Source organism: Salvelinus fontinalis, chromosome 26 (genome assembly GCF_029448725.1).
Source record: "Salvelinus fontinalis isolate EN_2023a chromosome 26, ASM2944872v1, whole genome shotgun sequence".
Classification (NCBI taxonomy): domain Eukaryota; kingdom Metazoa; phylum Chordata; class Actinopteri; order Salmoniformes; family Salmonidae; genus Salvelinus; species Salvelinus fontinalis.
The window spans coordinates 44,470,592-44,490,501 of NC_074690.1; the positions used below are offsets into that span (position 1 = coordinate 44,470,592).

At 44.3% G+C, this 19,910-nt stretch overlaps 2 protein-coding genes across 5 annotated transcripts; one reads left to right on the top strand and one right to left on the bottom strand.

Moving 5' to 3' along the window:
* Positions 1-1,163: 1,163 nt before the first annotated feature.
* LOC129824507 (uncharacterized) lies at positions 1,164-2,867 on the bottom strand. Its single transcript, XM_055884205.1, has 2 exons — positions 2,798-2,867; positions 1,164-1,956 (listed from the first exon to the last, which is right to left on the bottom strand). The coding sequence occupies exon 2, from the start codon at positions 1,770-1,772 to the stop codon at positions 1,164-1,166; it is 609 nt and encodes a 202-aa protein (XP_055740180.1). The 5' UTR covers positions 1,773-1,956; positions 2,798-2,867.
* capn10 (calpain 10) lies at positions 2,317-19,360 on the top strand. Of its 4 annotated transcripts, none has more exons than XM_055884060.1 (14): positions 2,317-2,426; positions 7,546-7,656; positions 9,463-9,584; positions 11,749-11,880; positions 13,836-14,032; positions 14,247-14,479; positions 14,744-14,885; positions 15,466-15,632; positions 15,794-16,074; positions 16,217-16,419; positions 16,652-16,907; positions 17,218-17,417; positions 17,540-17,585; positions 18,873-19,360. In XM_055884060.1, the coding sequence occupies exons 2-14, from the start codon at positions 7,638-7,640 to the stop codon at positions 18,900-18,902; spliced, it is 2,028 nt and encodes a 675-aa protein (XP_055740035.1). In that variant the 5' UTR covers positions 2,317-2,426; positions 7,546-7,637; the 3' UTR covers positions 18,903-19,360. The 4 variants fall into 4 exon arrangements, 3 of the variants coding, with proteins under 3 accessions (XP_055740035.1, XP_055740037.1, XP_055740036.1); XM_055884062.1 differs by having other exon boundaries at positions 15,812-16,074; XM_055884061.1 differs by lacking the exon at positions 2,317-2,426 and adding an exon at positions 2,462-3,871.
* Positions 19,361-19,910: the final 550 nt, after the last annotated feature.

The following is a 19,910-nucleotide window of genomic DNA, read 5'->3' on the forward strand; positions in this document are numbered from 1 at the left end:
AGAGAGAATCTACTGTGACAATGTACTCTACACATTTTGTTAATGTAAAGCTTATGTTGGTATACTTACTTGTAATTTCCAAATCATTTAACCCATGAATAAAACCTTAATACAGTATGGTCATTTCTTATCAAAAGGGAAAAATAAAGTATTCCTGTACTGTCTACAACTAAAATTGGTAACTTAATGAAGACAATTATGATTGAGTTAATACTGTTAAATCTGTTTTCATTCAATTCAAATTGAATCAAGGTATGTCAAATGACATATTAGTATATTCTAATGTGGCCCAAACATAGATGTCTATAATGCACTGTATTGTACTTGACAGTAAACTCAAGTATAGTTCTGTGCAGTACAGGAAAGTACAGTACAGATCAGTGCAGTATAGTTCAGTACAGTACGGTACTCTACTTTTCTATACTGATTTAAACTGTACTGTACTGAACTATACTCTACTTTCCTGTAAAATCAAATCAAAATGATTTTGTTACATGCGCCGAATACAACCGGTGTAGACTTTACTGTGAAATGCTTGCTTACGAGCCCTTCCCAACAATGCAGTTTAAAAATAAAATAGTAACACGAGGAATACAATAAAATACACAAGAATTTAGGAGCTATACTGAACTATACTGTACTAAAGTTTACTGTACTATAGTTTCTTACAATTCACAGGGTATACATTCTTACAATAAATAGTTTGAATTAAATACCAGCCTTGCTTTTTTCAATGGTCCTGATAGGTCGTATTTCATTGGGGCCTGGAGTAGAGAACCTAGACACAGCCGTCTGATATCAAACTCGTTTGACACAGTTCCAACGGGAGATCAACTGGTCTGCTGGTTTATTCTTGTGGGTTTTTGGTTGCAAGCTAGTTTGTTTTAACACGCAGGTGCATGTAATCTCCCATTAGTAACGTTTCAAGAAATCCAGCGCTAAAAGTTCTGCCTGTTGGTTACAATTGACCATTGCTTGTTTTCTGCTGGACACACAAACAATGATACAGAACATAGACAGTACACCTTGGGATCAAAATGGATCTACAGGGTTATAACCAACCTCAACACACACCATAGGGTAATATCTAAAAACCACTATATTCTGGATGTAATTTAGTAATCTCAGAGCTCTAGCAAAACCATAACTTTACTGAAACTGTCTCATAGGAACCACTGTGGCACTGTGAAGGATGTTGTTTGACTAATTCCTTGTACTGGGCCACTGTCTTTGGCCCCATCCAGTCTGGCCAGCTGAATCAGCATCTGGACATGGAAGGACGCTCCGTTGACCCACATCCTCAGAGCCCACGAGCTCATCTGTCCGTCCAGCAGCATGAAGTTCTTCAACTGAGTCAGGGCAAAGCTCAGGTTACGCTCCACGTGCTGGATGTCACTCTTAAGCTCTGCCTTGTTGCGTATGTGCATGAGGTGCCTCTTGAGGTACTCATCCATTTGGTCTTTCACAGCGGAGGCCTTCTCTGCAAAGATACGACGCAGCAGATAATCTGTGCTATCCTTAGGGGGCTCTATGGCAGATACAAATCTGTCTATTACTATAGAGATAACCAGGGACCCCAAGCCTGCAGCATCAGGTATCGCAATCAAGCCGACAAGCTTTTCAGTAAGATCCTTTATCCGTGCTTTAGCATTTTCATTCAGTTCCATCTCTCTTTGTTTGTAGTGTTGGATCAGCTTCTCCAAGGACCTAGGACATGAGAATTGCAGCAGAGCTTTGTCTATGTCCACATCTGGAAAGTATTTTGAGTTCATCTGATATCATTTGCCTTTCTTCCTTTATCTTTTATTCTGTACTCTTTGATTGACCCATGTTTTCTTTGTTCTGGTCTCTGGTAGAGGGTGTTAGAGTAATTTCCTTTAGTGTGAGCAAGCAGTCGTTGGTCTCTGTTGAGCATGTCTGGTCTAGGGCCCTTAGACACGTTCGTTCAGTGAAGGCCTAAAGAAAACACAAAAACAAAAGGACAAGTCCAAATCAGATTCAGAATACAAATCAGAATTAAATATCCTGTGTAGGGCAGTAGCCGGATTGTGTGCAAACACATATTAAAAAACAGGAGAGGGCATTGATCTCAAGATCATTAAGCACTTAACCGTGATTGCTCCTGTAATTTGGTTTGGATAAGAGCGTCTGCTAAAAGTTGGCTAAATGTTATTCGAAGTAGCCTACAGCGGTAACCCTCTTAACCTCAACCTGTTTTCTTATATCCAAACTTCCATCCAAGCAAGCGAAAGTTATGTCATGTGACGCGATGCCTGTCCATTCCAGATAAACCTTGTGTAATGCAATGTATAGCCACGGGGTGGCACCATAATAACAAAAACTCGCGAACTGGAAGGATTCGCATTATGAATGGGCAGCTTGCTGTCACTGTCCTTCCGGGAGAGATTTGGCAGGACTATATTCAGGTAATTACCTGCTACGTTTCTTTGCAGTTTTATAAATTGTATTATGCACTCTTATGGTAACAATGTGTGATTTCAGCGTTTCAAGTAGATGCTATCATTGTCTAATAACGATGTAATAACGTAGTTAGCTAACATGCCTAGTTTACTAACGTTAGCTAGCTAGCTGGTTTGCTAAAGCTAACTAACGTTAGCTAGCTAGCCATCATCCACATTATTTTAAAAACGCTGACTGCAGTGCATAGAACGATGCACGACTTTGGCAAGTAGCTAGCTAGATCTCTCACTCTGAGGCTGTAAACCAGGGTTCTTTAATGACTAGTCTGATACGCGTGCCATTGTGTTTGTTCTCTATTGTTTCTGCATGGGATTACCTTTATAGCTAGCCTACTACCAAAGATGTTTATAACCAACCCAAGATAGACCAGAGCCTGTCGTTTCCCATGGGAGCAGATTAATCATAGTAGTGGGCAGAACAAACAAGGAGGTGGGCAGAGCCAAGCGTGAGCTAGTGAGATCCTATTGGCGCGTTCAATCATTTATTTGCATATATCCGCTAGGGAACGCCTCACCTGTGAAATGCGTGTGTGCACACACTTAATTCGACCTTGCACTCCTAAACAACGCAATAAAAAACATAACTAAACTTTGGCAAAGTGCCAAGTCTATAAAACGTAGTGCACTGTGTTGGTAACATATTTGTAGTTTTGGGAAAAAATATTGAGAAGATGTTTCATCCTTGAGAAAATGTGCAGAATGTCGGCCAGTTTCACCTAGTTCTATCCTCTTCCAATACCCGCGACTGGACTGCCTCCCACTACCATATTCGGTGGTTAGAAAACGTTCTGAACGATGCTTCATCTTTATAGCCCCTGTGACGTGTCTCGGTTTCCCCTTTGTCTGCGCTTGCACTCCTAAACAACGCAAAACTGTGTGGCCACTGGGCTTCCTCCCGTCACCGTATTTGGTATTGAGTGGAAACGCCAACTGAATGATTCACATTTAATACATCCGGTGAAATATCTGTCTCTTTGTTCTATCTGTGTTACTACTGTTCTCTTGAGACAAACTCCACTCTGTTGATCTACGTGCGTGCGTACACGTGTGATTTTTGGAGTAGCAGCAGGGTTGCCAGGTCGAAAAATAATTAATCAAATCAAATTTTATTTGTCACATACACATGGTTAGCAGATGTCAATGCGAGTGTAGCGAAATGCTTGTGCTTCTAGTTCCGACAATGCAGTAATAACCAACAAGTAATCTAACCTAACAATTCCACAACTACTACCTTATACACACAAGTGTAAAGGGATAAAGAATATGTAAATCAAGATATATGAATGAGTGATGGTACAGAACGGCATAGGCAAGATGGAAGGATTCGCATTATGAATGGGCAGCTTGCTGTCACTGTCCTTCCGGGAGAGATTTGACAGGACAATATTCAGGTAATTACCTGGTTTCTTTGCAGTTTTCTCAATTGTATTTATTCACTCTTATGGTAACAATATGTGATTTCAGCGTTTCAAGTAGCTTATGACAACTCAACCCGCCCACAAGGCTTGAAAACTAGCACCCAATTTTTACGCAGCAGGTGGAGTTGGCACATGTTTCCAACAGGTGTCTCTACAATGACAATCTATGTAAATACAACTGGTAAAATTGCTCTAACTTTAAACTGTTCTCTGCTTATCTCCCTTTGTTATTGGTTTACACCAAATTATTTAATATGAACTATAGAAGTGAAAAACCGAAAAGCCCCAACATTTTGCTATTTGTCTTTTATTTAATACAACATTTAAATGAATATGTGGCTGCAGGCAGCCTGATGTCCCAGTCATTTATTTTACCTTTACCGTTAAAAAACAAATTCTTATTTTCAATGACAACCTAGGAACAAGGTTAACTGCCTTGTTCAGGGGCAGAACGACAGATGTTTACCTTGTCAGCTCTGGGATTCGATCTTGCAACCTTTCGGTTACAAGTCCAACGCTCTAACCACTAGGCTACCTGCCACCCCTGACTATTTAGTAGTCAGTAATTCAGTTAATTGGCTCCTCTCTGTCCTCACCTCCGCTGTGCTCCGCACTGCTGCACGCCGCTCTCTCTCTCCTCTGACTTCAACTTTCTAGCCAATGTTAGCTAGCTAGCTTGCTACATGTATGTAGACTAACTTTTTTTCCATCACCGTCCCAGAATTGTCCTGAAGTGCAATTTAAATAGTCCCAAACTGAAGATGATCTTCCCAAATTCAAATACGTGTTTTTGTTGTTATATGCCAACATGGGTCTACTCTATAACATATAGGTCATTCATTCATAGTGATTTAAACGGCTAATAAGATTAGCATACTACTAAAATAAATAAATGGAACTGTCAACTGAGCCAGATATTAACATAAAATTGCCTCTAAAATGGACAACAATAATATTTACATATATTATGCATAAATATACATAAATAATTAGCCTACATGTAAAAGTGTAGCCTAGGTTATTTAAGCAATAAGGCCAGAGGGGGTGTGGTATATGGCCAATATACGACGGCTAAGGCTGTTCTTATGCACGACGCATCATGGAGTGCCTGGACACAGCCCCTAGCCGTGGTATATTGGCCATATACAGTGCCTTCGGAAAGTATTCAGACCCCTTGATTTTTCCCACATTTTGTTAAGTTACAGCCTTATTCTAAAATGGTTTAAATTAAATCCTCAGTAATCTACACACAATACCTACACACAATACCTAATACGGATCTGGGGACCCCTGCCAAATCTTTTCAGTCTCCTGAGAGGGAAAAGGTTTTTGTCGTGCCCTCTTCACGACTGTCTTGGTGTGTTTGGACCAAGATAGTTTGTTGGGGATGTGGACATCAAGGATCTTGAAACTCTCGACCCGCTTCACTACAGCCCTGTTGTTGTTGTTAATGGGGGCCTGTTCGGCCCTCCCTTTCCTGTAGTCCACAATCATCTTCTTTGTCTTGCTCACATTGAGGGAGAGGTTGTTGTCCTGGCACCACACTGCCAGATCTCTGAGCTCCTCCCAATAGGCTGTCTCGTCATTTTCATTGATCACCGTTGTTTCATCAGCAAACTTAATGATGGTGTTTGAGTGGTGCTTGGCCACACAGTCGTGGGTGAACAGGGAGTACAGGAGGGGACTAAGCACGCACCCTTGAGGGAGCCGGTGTAGTAGGATTCAATCTTAGTCCTGTATTGATGCTTTGCCTGTTTGATGGTTTGTCTGATAGCACAGCGGGATTTCTTATAAGTGTCCGGATTAGTGTCCTGCTCCTTGAAAATGGCAGTTCTAGCCTTTATCTCGGTGCGGATGTTGCCTGTAATCCATGGCTTCTGGTTGGAATATGTACGTACTGTCGCTGTTGGGACGACGTCTTCGATTCACTTATTTGATGAAGCCTGTGACTGAGGTGGTATACTCCTCAATGCCATTGGATGAATCCCGGAACATATTCCAGTCTGTGCTAGCAAAACAGTCCTGTAGCGTAGCATCCGCGTCATCTGACCACTTCCGTATTAAACAAGTCACTGGTACTACCTGCTTTAGTTTCTGCTTGTAAGCCAGAATCAGGAGGATAGAATTATGGTCAGATTTGCTAAATGGAGGATGAAGGAGAGATTTGTATGCGTCTCTGTGTGTGTTTGTAAAGGTGGTCTTTTCTTTTTTCTCTGGTTGCACATAGTTGCTGGTAGAAATGAGGTAGAATGGATGTAAATTTGCCAGGATTAAAGTCCCTGGCCACTAGGAGAACCATTTCTGGATGAGCATTTTCTTGTTTGCTCATGGCCTTATATAGCTTGTTGAGTGCGGCCTTAGTGCCAGCATCGGTTTGTGGTGGTAATAGACGGCGACGAATAATATAGATGAGAACTCTCTTGGTAGATAGTGTGGTCTACAGCTTATCATGAGGTACTTTACCTCAGGCGAGCAATACCTTGAGTCTTCTTTAATATTAGACATCGCGTACCAGCTGTTATTCACACCTATATCAGCTAAAAATAGTTTCGGTCATGGAGAAAAATAATATGCCTCGCAGCTGTAACCTGGAATCACTAGGTTACAGCAATCACAAATACATTTAGGAGGGGATTCTAATAAGGCTACAATGTTGTTTGGTTTATCTTTTGAACAGTCGCTGAGATTATGTTTGCTTATCAATGTCAAATAGGGTACTTCGATGCATAGCCTGTAGATCAGATCAAGGAACCAAGCAAGCTCCATTGCCTACACAACACTGCCCCCGCGGCTACTGACGGGATGATATTGCGCGTTACAATTTGCATGTGGCACGGGATTACGTCGAATGTCGGAGCGCACTTCAAGGAGTCGCCCCTTTTATGGCGGAAAAAAACGACATTGCGATACTGCGCTACCAAAGCCTTTATAACTAACCCAAGAATGACCATAGCTTGCCGTTTCCAATGGCAGCAAATTAATCATAGTGGGCAGAACCAGCAAGGAGGTGGGCAGAGCCAAGCACGAGCTAGCGAGAGCCTATTGGCACGTTCTAGTATATATTTGCATATTACCATTAGGGAACGCCTAGTCTGTGAAGTGCGCGTGTGCAATACCTACATTTGCCCTTGCACTCCTAAACAACTATTTATATTTTTACTTTGGCAAAGGGTAAAGTCTACAAAACGTAGTCCACTCTGTTCGGAACAGTTCTAGTTTTGGAAACAGAAAACTGTATTGAGCTCAAATGTTTAATCGATGAGAAAAGTTGCCGAATGTCGGCCAAAATCTATCTCACTCTATCTTCTCCCACTACTGGCCACTGGGCTTCCTCTCACCACCATAAGGGTTACATTAAATACATAAAACGCTCCATCGACTCCGTTTGTGTATTCTGTGTAGACCCCTTTAGCCTATGGCCATAGCCAATGATAAAGGGAATCACTATAGGATATGGTAATTAAAGAGTACAGGAGCATGGTTTAAATTGAGCAATGGTGAATCTAGCTAATAGTCTATATTTGCATCAAAGCCCATCTGTTTATCTGGGCGGTTTGTTTTGATATGCAAATGCTGGCTACCAATTTATCTTGCCATTACAGTCTGTTCTGATTATTTTGAAGAAAACATAATGCTGTATTTTCAAGAATGGTGGGGTCATGAAAAACCCAGCTCCTTGGTTGTGGAGTAGAGGAGAAGTAGTGCATCGTGGGTGATTCCCGGACAAGACAGGGAGGCAATGGAGGAAGATGAGCGGGGTAAGTTTGAGGGTGACAGTCTCTTTTTAGTAAACAACTGTTGGTAACTTGACATTACGTTGCCCCTATACCTGTGTACTGCTGCTATTAGCCTATGTATTTATTTCGCTTTACTGCTATGTTGAAGGATCAATTACAGTTGAAGTCGGAAGTTTACATACACCTTAGCCAAATACATTTAAACTCACAATTCCTGACATTTAATCATAGTTAAAAATTCCCTGTCTTAGGTCAGTTAGGATCACCACTTTATTTTAAGAATGTGAAATGTCAGAATAATAGAAGGGAGAATGATTTATTTCAGCTTTTATTTCTTTCATCAAATTCCCAGTGGGTCAGAAGTTTACATACACTCAATTCGTATTTGGTAGCATAGCCTTCAGATTGGTTAACTTGGGTCAAATGTTTTGGGTAGCCTTCTACAAGCTTCCCACAATAAGTTGGGTGAATTTTGGCCCAATCGTCCTGACAGAGCTGGTGTAACTGAGTCAGGTTTGTAGGCCTCCTTGCTCGCACACGCTTTTTCAGTTCTGCCCACAAATGTTCTATAGGTTTGAGGTCAGGGATTTGTGATGGCCACTCCAATACCTTGACTTTGTTGTCCTTAAGCCATTTTGCCACAACTTTGGAAGTATGCTTGTGGTCATTGTCCATTTGAAAGACCCATTTGCGACCAAGCTTTAACTTCCTTACTGATGTCTTGAGATGTTGCTTCAATATATGTACATCATTTTCCTGCCTCATGATGCCATCTATTTTGTGAAGTGCACCAGTCTCTCCTGCTGCAAAGCACCCCCACAACATGATGCTTCCACCCCCGTGCTTCACGGTTGGGATGGTGTTCTTCGGCTTGCAAGCCTCCCCCTTTTTCCTCCAAACATAACGATGGTGATAATGGCCAAACAGTTCTATTTTTGGTTCATCAGAACAGAGGACATTTCTCCAAAAAGTACAAGCTTTGTCCCCATGTGCAGTTGCAAACCGTAGTCTGGCTTTTTTATGGTGGTTTTGGAGCAGTGACTTCTTCCTTGCTGAGCGGCATTTCAGGTTATGTCAATATAAGACTTGTTTTACTGTGGATATAGATACTTTTGTACCTGTTTCCTCCAACATCTTCACAAGGTCCTTTGCTGTTGTTCTGGGATTGATTTGCAGTTTTCGCACCAAAGTACGTTCAGAGACAGAATGCATCTCCTTCCTGAGCGGTATGACGGCTATGTGGTCCCATGGTGTTTATACTTGCGTACTATTGTTTGTACAGATGAACATGGTACCTTCTGGCATTTGGAAATTGCTCCCAAGGATGGACCAGACTTTTTTTCTGAGGTCTTGGCTGATTTCTGTTTATTTTCCCATGATGTCAAGCAAAGAGGCACTGAGTTTGAAGGTAGGCCTAGAAATACATCCACAGGTACACCTCCAATTGACTCAAATGATGTCAGAAGCTTCTAAAGCCATTACATAATTTTCTGGAATTTTCCAAGACATTTAAAGGCACAGTCAACTTAGTGTATGTAAACTTCTGACCCACTGGAATTGTGATACAGTGAATTATAAGTGAAATAATCTCTGTAAACAATTGTTGGAAAAATGACTTGTGTCATGCACAAAGTAGATGTCCTAACCGACTTGCCAAAACTATAGTTTGTTAACAAGAAATTTGTGAAGTGTTTGAAAAACCCGTTTTAATGACTCCAACCTATGTGAACTTCCGACTTCAACTGTATATGTTGCAGGAAATTACATTTTATAAAATAGATTTGAATATCCCTTCTAGTGTTGATAACATCTCCATCACTGTTTTAGCTGTAGAATACAAGGGTCTGTTTGAGGACCCTGCCTTCATCTGTGAGGACTCCTCCCTGTTCTCAGACTACTCCACCCCTATCGCCAGGTTCCAGGATGACATCACATGGCTCCGGCCACAGGTGAGACCTGGGCCTACAACTTATCCAATCAGAATTGGCCTTAGGTCACTAATAATATGTCATAATAAAATATAGAGTGCCTTCTGAAAGTATTCAGACCCCTTGACTTTACATTTTTTTTGCTACTTTACAGCCTTTTTCTGAAATTGATTAAATCGTTTTCCCCCCTCGTCAATATACACACAATACCCCATAATTGACTGATTTATAAAAAAAATAAAAAATAAAAACTGGAATCACATTTACATAAGTATTCTGACCCTTTGCTCAGTACTTTGTTGAAGCACCTTTGGCAATGATTACAGCATCAACTCTTCTTGGGTATGACACAACAAGCTTGGCACATCCGTATTTGGGGAGTTTCTCCCATTATTCTCTGCAGATCCTCTCACGCTCTGTCAGGTTGGATGGGGAGCATTGCTGCACAGCTATTTTCAGGTCTCTCCAGAGATGTTCGATCTGGTTCAAGTCCGGGCTCTGGCTGGGCCACTCAAAGACATTCAGAGACTTGTCCCAAAGCCACTCCTGCGTTGTCTTGGCTGTGTGCTTAGGGTCATTGTCCTGTCGCCCCAGTCTGAGGTCCTGAGTGCTCTGGAGCAAGGATCTCTCTGTACTTTGCTCTGTTCATCTTTGCCTCAATCAAATCAAATCAAATGTATTTATATAGCCCTTCTTACATCAGCTGATATCTCAAAGCGCTATACAGAAACCCAGCCTAAAACCCCAAACAGCAAGCAATGCAGGTGTAGAATCACGGTGGCTAAGAAAAACTCCCTAGAAAGGCCAAAACCTAGGAAGAAACCTAGAGAGGAACCAGGCAATGAGAGGTGGCCAGTCCTCTTCTGGCTGTGCCGGGTGGAGATTATAACAGAACATGGCCAAGATGTTCAAATGTTCATAAATGACCAGCATGGTCAAATAATAATAATCACAGTAGTTGTCGAGGGTGCAGCAAGTCAGCACCTCAGGAGTAAATGTCAGGGAATCCTGACTTGTCTCCCAGTCCCTGCTGCTGAAAAACATCCCCACAGCATGATGCTGCCACCACCATGCTTCACCGTAGGGATGGTGCCAGGTTTCCTCCAGACGTGAAGCTTGGCATTCAGGCCAAAGAGTTACATTTTGGTTTCATCAGACCAGAGAATCTTGAGAGTCTTTAGGTGCCTTTTGGCAAACTCCAAGCGGGCTGTCATGTGCCATTTACTGAGGAGTGGCTTCCGTCTGGCCACTGTAACATAAAGGCCTGATTGATGGAGTGCTGCAGAGATGGTTGTCCTTCTGGAAGGTTCTCCCATCTCCACAGAGGAACTCTAGAGCTCTGTCAGAGTGACCATCACATTCTTGGTCACCGCCCTGACCAAGGCCCTTCTCCCCTGATTGCTCAGTTTGGCCAGGCGGCCAGCTCTAGGAAGAGTCTTGGTGGTTCCAAACTTCTTCCATTTAAGAATGATGGAGGCCACTGTGTTCTTGGGGACCTTCAATGCGGCAGACATTTTTGAGTACACTTCCCCAGATCTGCGCCTCAAAGGAATCCTGTCTCGGAGCTCTACGGACAATTCCTTCGACCTCATGTCTTGGTTTTTGCTCTGACATGCACTGTGGGACCTTTATATAGACAGGTGTGTGCCTTTCCAAAACATGTCCAATCAATTGAATTTACCACACGTGGACTCCAATCAAGTTGTAGGAACATCTCAAGGATGGTCAATGGAAGCAGGATGCACCTGAGCTCAATTTCAAGTCTCATAGCAAAGGGGCCGCTCCGACAACGGATCAGAACCAGGGGGCTCTGCCAACGAGGCCTCCAACCACAGCTCTGGCTCTGACAGTGACTGAGGCTTCAAACTCAGAACGGACTTTTTTCCTACTGAATACTTGTGTAAATAAGGTATTTCTGTTTTTTATTTGTAATAAAAATTTGATAAAATTTGATAAAATGTATAAAAACCTTTTTTCACTTTGTCGTGAGTGAAAAGGGTTCTGAATACTTTCCCGAAGGCGCTGTATATGCGATTTATATTCTGTGTTCCTTCCAATGCATGTTCTTTTTTCCTCAACACATTGTGAACACTTGATCACATAATGGAAGCAAGCATGTGTAATCTTCTCACAATGATTCTGTGTGTCTGTTAATGGTGACATATTTCTTTCTCTGTCCCTCCAGGAGATCTGCCCGTCTCCTGCACTCTTCCCTGACAACACCAATGACGGCCATGCAAAGCAAGGCCTCCTGGGAGACTGCTGGTTCCTCTGTGCCTGCACAATCTTACTGAAGTACCAGCATTTGATGAACAAAGTAAAGCTCCACAAATCTGTAACGTATATGTGACCGACCGGCTCGATTCGGTCTTACGTAGCAAAATTTGAAATGGTGTTTTTAACAAACACTTTTGAGAAAATGGCCCTTGAATTTTTTGGTACCTACTGGAGAGCTGTTTTTTGTCTGCACCCAATCAGCATCGTTCACACCCTTTTAAGCTTTAGCCCCACATGTGAGGCTATGTACTAAACAACCAAAGATTTCAACACTAAAGGCTGGTTTATACTACGGGTGTGTTCGTACATTTTATCTGGAGTGCCAGAGTTTGCTCTGGGCGTTCGTAAACTCAGAGCGTTGTAAGATTGGCCGTTCGTAAATTCAGAGCGTTTCGCTCTCGAAGTGTACACTAGTCACTCTGGCCGAAAAGTAGGGTTGATCCGAACGTTCTGTCCTAACAACAGCAGTCAAGCACCCAAGCTAACTGGCTAACGTTGGCTTGCTTGCTAGCTACTTCCAGACACAAATGAAAGAACAGCTCACTCTGACCATTTTACTCGCCCTAGCAAAGCTGGTTAGGCTGTTTACATGTTATCCCGAGCGTTGGTGAATGCAACTGTGCTGCAGGCAACAATTTAATTACGCTTTTTTTGCCAACGTTTACTGACACCGGCCATATTCAACGGGTGTTGAACGTTCCTAAATTCGTCAGTTGTTCTGCGCTCTGACACTCGTCTGAGTGTGCTCTGATATCGGAGTAGATAGCCAGAGCGAATTTACCAGCTACGTCTAGCGACGGTTGTTGCAGTGACATCATACAAATTCTATTGGAATAGTTACTTGCATAGCGGAGTCTTTTGTTTAGACATGTAGCTAGCTAGCTAAACAATGAACCATAAACCCAAGTTATAACGTTACTTCCCTGCATGAATCTGCAGGTAGTTAACCAGGTTCAATGTTAGCTAGCTAACATTAGGCTATATCTAGCAATGCAAATGGCTCTGTGATACGAATAACATTACTACACAGATCATACACGTAACGTTAGCTAACTAGCCAGCCAGCTAACGTTAGCTAGCTAGCTAACAGTACACTTTAACTTGAAATTAAAATGACTTTCTGACCAAATTTGAAACGTGTAATATCTGAAAATGTAGCTAGCTAGACTCTCATACCCGTATACATGGATGGACTCTTCTCCCTCTCTGTCACGGATGCCATGATTGCCCTTAGCTTGAAGATGTAATCCGGAGCCTTCTGTGTTCTCTTTTTGACTCTGTCTGCTTATTTGCTATCAAACGGCAGTATTTTCTCCATCTTGTTAGCTATCATACTCTAATTCCACTGATTTCAAAACTTGGTCGTCCCGAAAGTGGAGAGCAACACTGATGCAGTTCTACTATGTGATGTCTTCCAAAAAAAGCACCGTTAGAAACGATTACCTACACATTCTGACCAGCTCATATTAAAGGCAGAAGCATGCTACATGGCAGACCAATCCAAACTCATCTCTTGGATTGTCCAGCCCACTCATTATCTCAGCCAATCATGGCTAGCGGGAAGGTTCCTGTCTCTTTCCATGGCTAAACCAACTAGGCTTGTAATTTAACATTTTTTTTGTATTTACAGATGGCATACAAGTTTTGTTATTAAGGCACATGAACGTTCACATGTTTCAGAAGGCATTTCTGCCAAAAAACACATTTTGATTTTTAAAAAAAAGGTTACGTTCAAATGGCGCTCCTGTGAAGCAGCGACATACGTCTAGTTTCCTGAAACGAGTCACGCATGTTTTTGCGTTGAAGTATTTTTTTGCTTTTTGGTTTTGCTGTGAACAGTAAAACTACAACTGTAGGTTACTACCACAAATTCAAGTCTTACAGCAAATACACTATGCTTCTGCCACTGACCTAGTCCATTAAGTGCTTGGTGACTTTTATCAATACCAAAATACTGTGAAAAACTCAGTGCCCTGTACCCTTTCTGTCCCCCAGGTGGTACCCCCTGCCCAGCCCCAGTGGGGGGAGAGGGGGTACCGGGGCTCCTTCCTCTTCCGTCTCTGGCAGCATGGCTGCTGGACAGAGGTAACCGTTGACGACCGGCTGCCCTGCCTCAGCGGCAAGCTCTGCTTCTCGCGCTGCCAATCCCCCACTGCTTTTTGGGTTGCTCTGCTGGAGAAGGCCTACGCCAAGTGAGTGACAGGTGGAAGGTTGAAAGTGACCTCAAATTTTTTTACTAACAGCGTTTCTGCATCTAGTCATTAAATTGGGTCTCCAAATATTCTATACTGTTCCAATCACATACCATTCCATACTGATCCATTCCACACCATACAATACTGTAGTTAGGTTTTGTGATATTCTCTGATACCCCCATGTTGTCTCCTGTCCCTACTCCTCCCCCAGGCTGCAGGGGTCATATGAGCGCCTATGGGCAGGGCAGGTCTCTGAGGCCCTGGTAGACCTGACAGGGGGGCTGGCGGAGCGCTGGAGCCTGGGGGATTGTGGGACAGAGGAGGACCAGGGTCGGGGGTCATCTGACAGTGACTTGGTCAGGAGGAGGAGGCTGGATCTGGACCTGTTGCATGCGGTCAGAGAGGGCTGTTCAGTCAGCTGCTCTGTACACAGCGCCCCCGGAGGTGAGGAGGAAAAATGACTGGTCTGGAAATATTCTGCTGTTTTCACATTTTAAACACAAAAATAGCTCTGGGGCTATGCAGACCATCGTTCTCCAATGGAGAAGGAGTGCAGTTTTCTAAGAATCTTACTGAAAGCCTTCCATTGAAATCTTGTGACTGACCTTTTAAAGTCAGGTACTGGCACACCCCCAAGTCTGCTAATAGGCCAGTAGCTAAAATATTGTTTAGGGCTATATTTACACCCACTGCCCCCTTACACCCTAGGTGCCAGTGAGTTGGGGCAGTTCCATGCCCTGAGTGTGATGGAGTGGGTGGACGTGAGGACGGTGGAACGTGGAGGAGTACGTCTAATCAGGATCAGAAACCCCTGGGGCAGACGCTGCTGGGAGGGAGCATGGAGAGAGAGGTAGGGTGTGTGTGTGTGTTAGAGCTGTACTACCCGAGCCCACACAGCTGCGGTCCCAGCGGTAGTGTTCCCCCCTCCCCTTCTGCTTTTCTGCCTGTGTGTGCGCCATTGCTGTGACTTCTGTTGCACAGACAGCTGCTCCCACTCTTGTTTGCAGCAGAATTTACTGGGAAATGTGTAGCTAGAATCCTTTACCGATTTAAAGTCGCTGGAATGGTCTGAAAAAACTCACTAGATATAATTACAAAGGCTCTAAGTTGGCAACACTGCAGAACTACAAGCATTGCAGAGCCACGCACACAGTGTATGCTGCGCAGGGTGCGAGGAACAGACAGACAAACAGCTAATTGGGTACTAATTATGTTATTTTGGGCAGGGCTGGGCCTTAAATTTGGCAGAAGCAATCGGGCCTGGGTAGGGCCTGAACACCACGGGCTTGAGTAGGGCTTAAAATTCATGCCCGTGCAGGGCTCACGCGTGTGTGTGTGTTCTTTTGTGTCATTTTGAGCCTGGATCCATCTATAATTATTTTCTTAAGAACCTCTGTCTTAGTAATAAACTGGCCACTCTTGCCTGGCAGTGGAGAAGGCTGGAACTCTCTGGACCCGGCCTGTACTCTGAACTTGCTGAGCCGGGCCCAGGAGGCAGAGTTCTGGGTGGACGAGACTGAATTCCTGTTGCAGTTTGATGATGTCACAGTGGGGTATCCTATCAATGAGGAGGGACACCTGCAGAGCATCTATTCTGGTATACTCACTCAATACTTCCTCATTATACAAGCATTAGACAAAGTTGAATAGTTTTGAATGTATGAGAACGTCTGACGATCTTTGGTTTGGGGGTGAACTATCCCTTCATAAAAGGAAAGCTAAGCAAAGCCAGTGTTGTTGTGATTGTGTGATTCACAGCCCCTATCTGTCCAATAGGAGAGCTGCTGACTCACAGCCACCAGACTGGCGATCGCTGGGTCAAAGGTCACTCAGCAGGTGGTTGCCGTAACAACAGTAGCTTTGGCAGCAACCCTCAGTTCTGGCTGCGGGTGTTTGAGAGGGGAGAGGTGCTGGTGTCTCTGCTACAGCACAGAAGGTATAGCAGGAACACAGGACGTCACTACACACAGTCACCAGAAGAGGGCAGAAGCACCACACGACACCAGCACTACCAGGCCATCGCTTTGCACATGTGGAAGGTTGGTACTGCACTGTGGCCTTGTAGCTGATAGATGTTAAAATAAGAATGTGTGTGTGTGTGTGGCTTTTAATTATTTCATCTTTATCTGTGTGTGTGTGTGTGTGATACATCTGTCTCTCTGTCTGTCTGTCAATCCCCAGGTAGAGAAGAAGTGTTTGAACCTGTCTGGGACTCTGAACAGCCCTCCCTGTGCCTCCACACACTGCCACGCCTACGAGCGCGAGGTGGTGCTACACACACACCTGGACCCTGGCTGCCACCTGCTCATCCCCAGTACCTTCCTCCAGGGGGGCGAGGGGAGCTTCCTGCTCAGGGTCTTCTCCTCTTCCCCCACCTCACTCAGGTCAGTGGGACTAACATTGACATTTGAGTCATTTAGCAGAAGACTGTGACCATAAAGAGATGGGTCAAACGGGGAGGCTGGACCAAATACGCATAGGATTAATCAAAATGTATCAGAAGTTTTGCTTTTCATTCATCAAAAGTGGTTTATGTATCATTCCATTTGTTTTGTAGATCATGTTGTCTTACAAGTCTAGGAAACTGGATCTTTATGTTCCCCCATCCTCCTGCAGTGCTGTGAAGACCCCGGGGCCCTCTTTGCCATTGGTAACAGAGGGGGAGTGGGAGACAAGCTACTTACGGGGCGCATGGGTCACGGGGTCATCGGCCGGGGGGAGCAGGAACTTCCTGTCTCACTGGCAGAACCCTAGGTTCCCGGTCACCATGGGTGACAACTTAGCGGGGTCAACAGGGGTCAATGTTAGGGTCACCCTTCACCAGAACTGCCCTGACACTGATCTCCAGGCCATCGGCTTTCACCTGTACAAGGTGAGCTGAGTTGTATTCATTAGGGAATACTCTAGCAAAACGTTTTGGAATGAAAAAAACTAAATGAGTTTATTATTGAAGAAGTCCAATTAGTCCCTCCTTGTTTTAGTCCATTTTCTTCTGTTTTGTGCCAAATAAAATATGACCTTGGTTTATTAAGAGTATGTGGTTAGCCTATCTAAAAGATGTCCTTAATGTAGAATCTATGTTTTAGCCTGTTGATATGTTGTTTTAAACCTCCTTTAAAATCTGTGCATATGAAGATGATTATGTTGTGACTAGTTACATGTGAACCTCTCTGTGTATCCAGGCTCCAGAGGGACAGGAGCAGGCCGAGTCGCCAGTACCCAGGGAGGAGGAACCGGTGGCCAGCTGCATTCCTCACTGCTACACCCAGGCTGTCAGTCTGGCCTGCTGCCTTCCTCCAGGGGCCTATGTCATAGTGCCCTCCACCTACCAGCCTGACTCCCCAGGCCAGTTCACCCTCACTGTGGCTCGCAAAATACACAGGTAGACCTGGTTCTATTCCACTCCCCACCCCCTTAATACCTTCTCCTAGGCCCTATGCCCTTGTGATTGTGTTCATTTTATTTTGGGGAATAATATGATGGTGTTTTGTACATGTGTTTCAGGAGAGTTGTGAAGAGTCAGGAACGTCTGGGGAGAGCCATTCAAGAGGTGAGTGAGTGTTGGGCTGTGTGTACAAGACCTATACTTTGCAACAAACACACTTCCTAGACCGATTTAGTGTACCATAGTGCACAAACACTTTTCAACTGTGTTGAATGGCAGTATTTAATCAATGTGTGTTAGTGGTGCGCGGGTTAGTTGTGTGTTAGCAATTGCTAATAACCCATCCGCAACGGCCCGACTATATGTGATAAAGTGAACATCTGAGGCCCGCATCCGACCCTAACCCGCTAATATAGAACATGTACTGTAGGCTACATTCAGAGACGGCGGAACAGTGTTTTGACAGGGTGCAGGATTTATTTAGCCTGATTTGAAATGTTTCTGTTTTTAATTTACAACATTTTTGGTTGGCTATTTGTTTTTCAACTCTTAATTCGATACAGACAGCTTCTCTTCTGTTAATGATATGTTGCCCTAGAAGACAAAATAAACCCTTTGCTCACCAGAATAATCGATAGAATCTAAAGTTCTCCGTCATCTCTGCTTCTTTCGCAGAGCGAAATGTCCAAATGACATCAGTTTGACCGGTTGTAGGGAGATAGAAATCTGTGAAAACAACCAACAACAATGTTTCTGATGACATTTCAGTTCGAGTTGGGTGCATATTTCATCTGGTTGAAATACTATTTTACGATGCAGATACAGATAGATATCATCTGTAGAGGTGGTAACTGCGCATTTCGCATTCTCTCAAGATGCTGAAAGAAAGTCATTCTATTTCTCTACTCCTGTTCCCCAGTCAACATTTTGTTGCGAGACATTCTTAGTTCTGCAGGAGTTAATATGAAGGCTATGTGAGAGGTTATAGACCTACAGTCAGTGCCCAGTCAGTTTCCATTTAACCCATCTGAACAGTAGGCTATAGTTCCCTTGACGTGCCGTAGGCCTATATGAAGTCCCCATCTTGTGACTGTGCTTCACAATCATCACACATAACATCGCCGGCACTATCATCCTCTTTCACCACATCACCAAGTCTTTCCCAAACATACCCTTCTCTTTATTTTCAACTCTCCATTTTGCAGATTTTCTCTTATTGAATTGAACTCAAGACGTTTCCTTTTTGCGCGTTCCCAAAGGCATTTGGCGATTGGCGGTGTCGGCTATTTTGCGAGTGTGCAGTTCGGCTCTAAAGCTCATTATAACACACTAATATCAGATGACCTCAAATAATTCAAGGAAAGCCTCAATGTAGCCTGTAGATATAAATTGCACAAGAATGATACATTGATGGATTTTATAAGGTCTCTCTCTCTCTCTCTCTGGCGACAGGTCTCTCACATATCTGTGATGCGTAGTTAGCTCTGGGAGCTGTGCTGCCGCTCTGCTGACGTGGGCTCACATCACTTCGGCCCTTGGCCACAGATGAAAGGAGCGGGTCTACCCCCTCCTCCCCATGCCGAACACTGTGTGTGTTTGTGTGCGCACGCACGGCCTGGGCTCAGGGCCTTTATCCCCAGCCTGGCGAGGCTCAGGGAGCCGACCGGCATCTCTTCTTTCCGTCTCTCTCTCTCTCTCTCTCTCTCTCCCTTTCTCTCTCTCCCGGCTGCGATTAGCACATCACAGGTTGTCGTTGGGCCAGGCGCTAATGGGAGCTGACGGGGCTGGCCGGTGTAAACAAACAGCCGCCATTGAAGAGGCCCGCTCACTATGCTCACTCGCTGGCCCGTCGGCCTGGGACAAAGGGCCCACTCATGGAGCTCCTTGCTGGGGCAGAGAGGGCAGAAGCAAGGGGTCGGACCTCACCACACTGCAGTGCACCCACCCAGCCTCAGACCCAAACCCCAGGGCTGCCTGTGACTGAACTTTGCCTTCATCCATGCCCCCAGAGTAGGTAGAAGTGTCCCCGAACCATTGATATTTTGTCAGCCCCTTAATGTTTGAGTTTAGGATTAAGGGTATGGTGAATGTGATTATAAATATGTGGCTAAGGACAGCTTTAACATCAAACCCTTGCCCTCCGACCAAAAACAGAGTAGCCCCTTGCCCCCTCACCCCCACACCTGAGACTCTGCTGCAGCCTCCGTCCCTATCCTTCTCACACCCTTAGAACTGGACCTGACCCGGACTGCTGTTTGAAGTGGCTGCATGATGAACAGATGAGGCTGAGGGGGAAGTACAGGGGGCGATATAGGGCGAGGCGGCACTACTTAGGCAACAGATTCTTTGGAAGAAGCCGCCAGTGTTTTGGCTCTGCACGCAGTGGCTGAAAAGGCAGGGTGGGTGTGTGTTTGTTTGTGTTTGTGTGTTGCTGGTGGGGTAACTTGGGTACCACTGCCACTCCAACTGTTGACTGATGACAATGGTTTC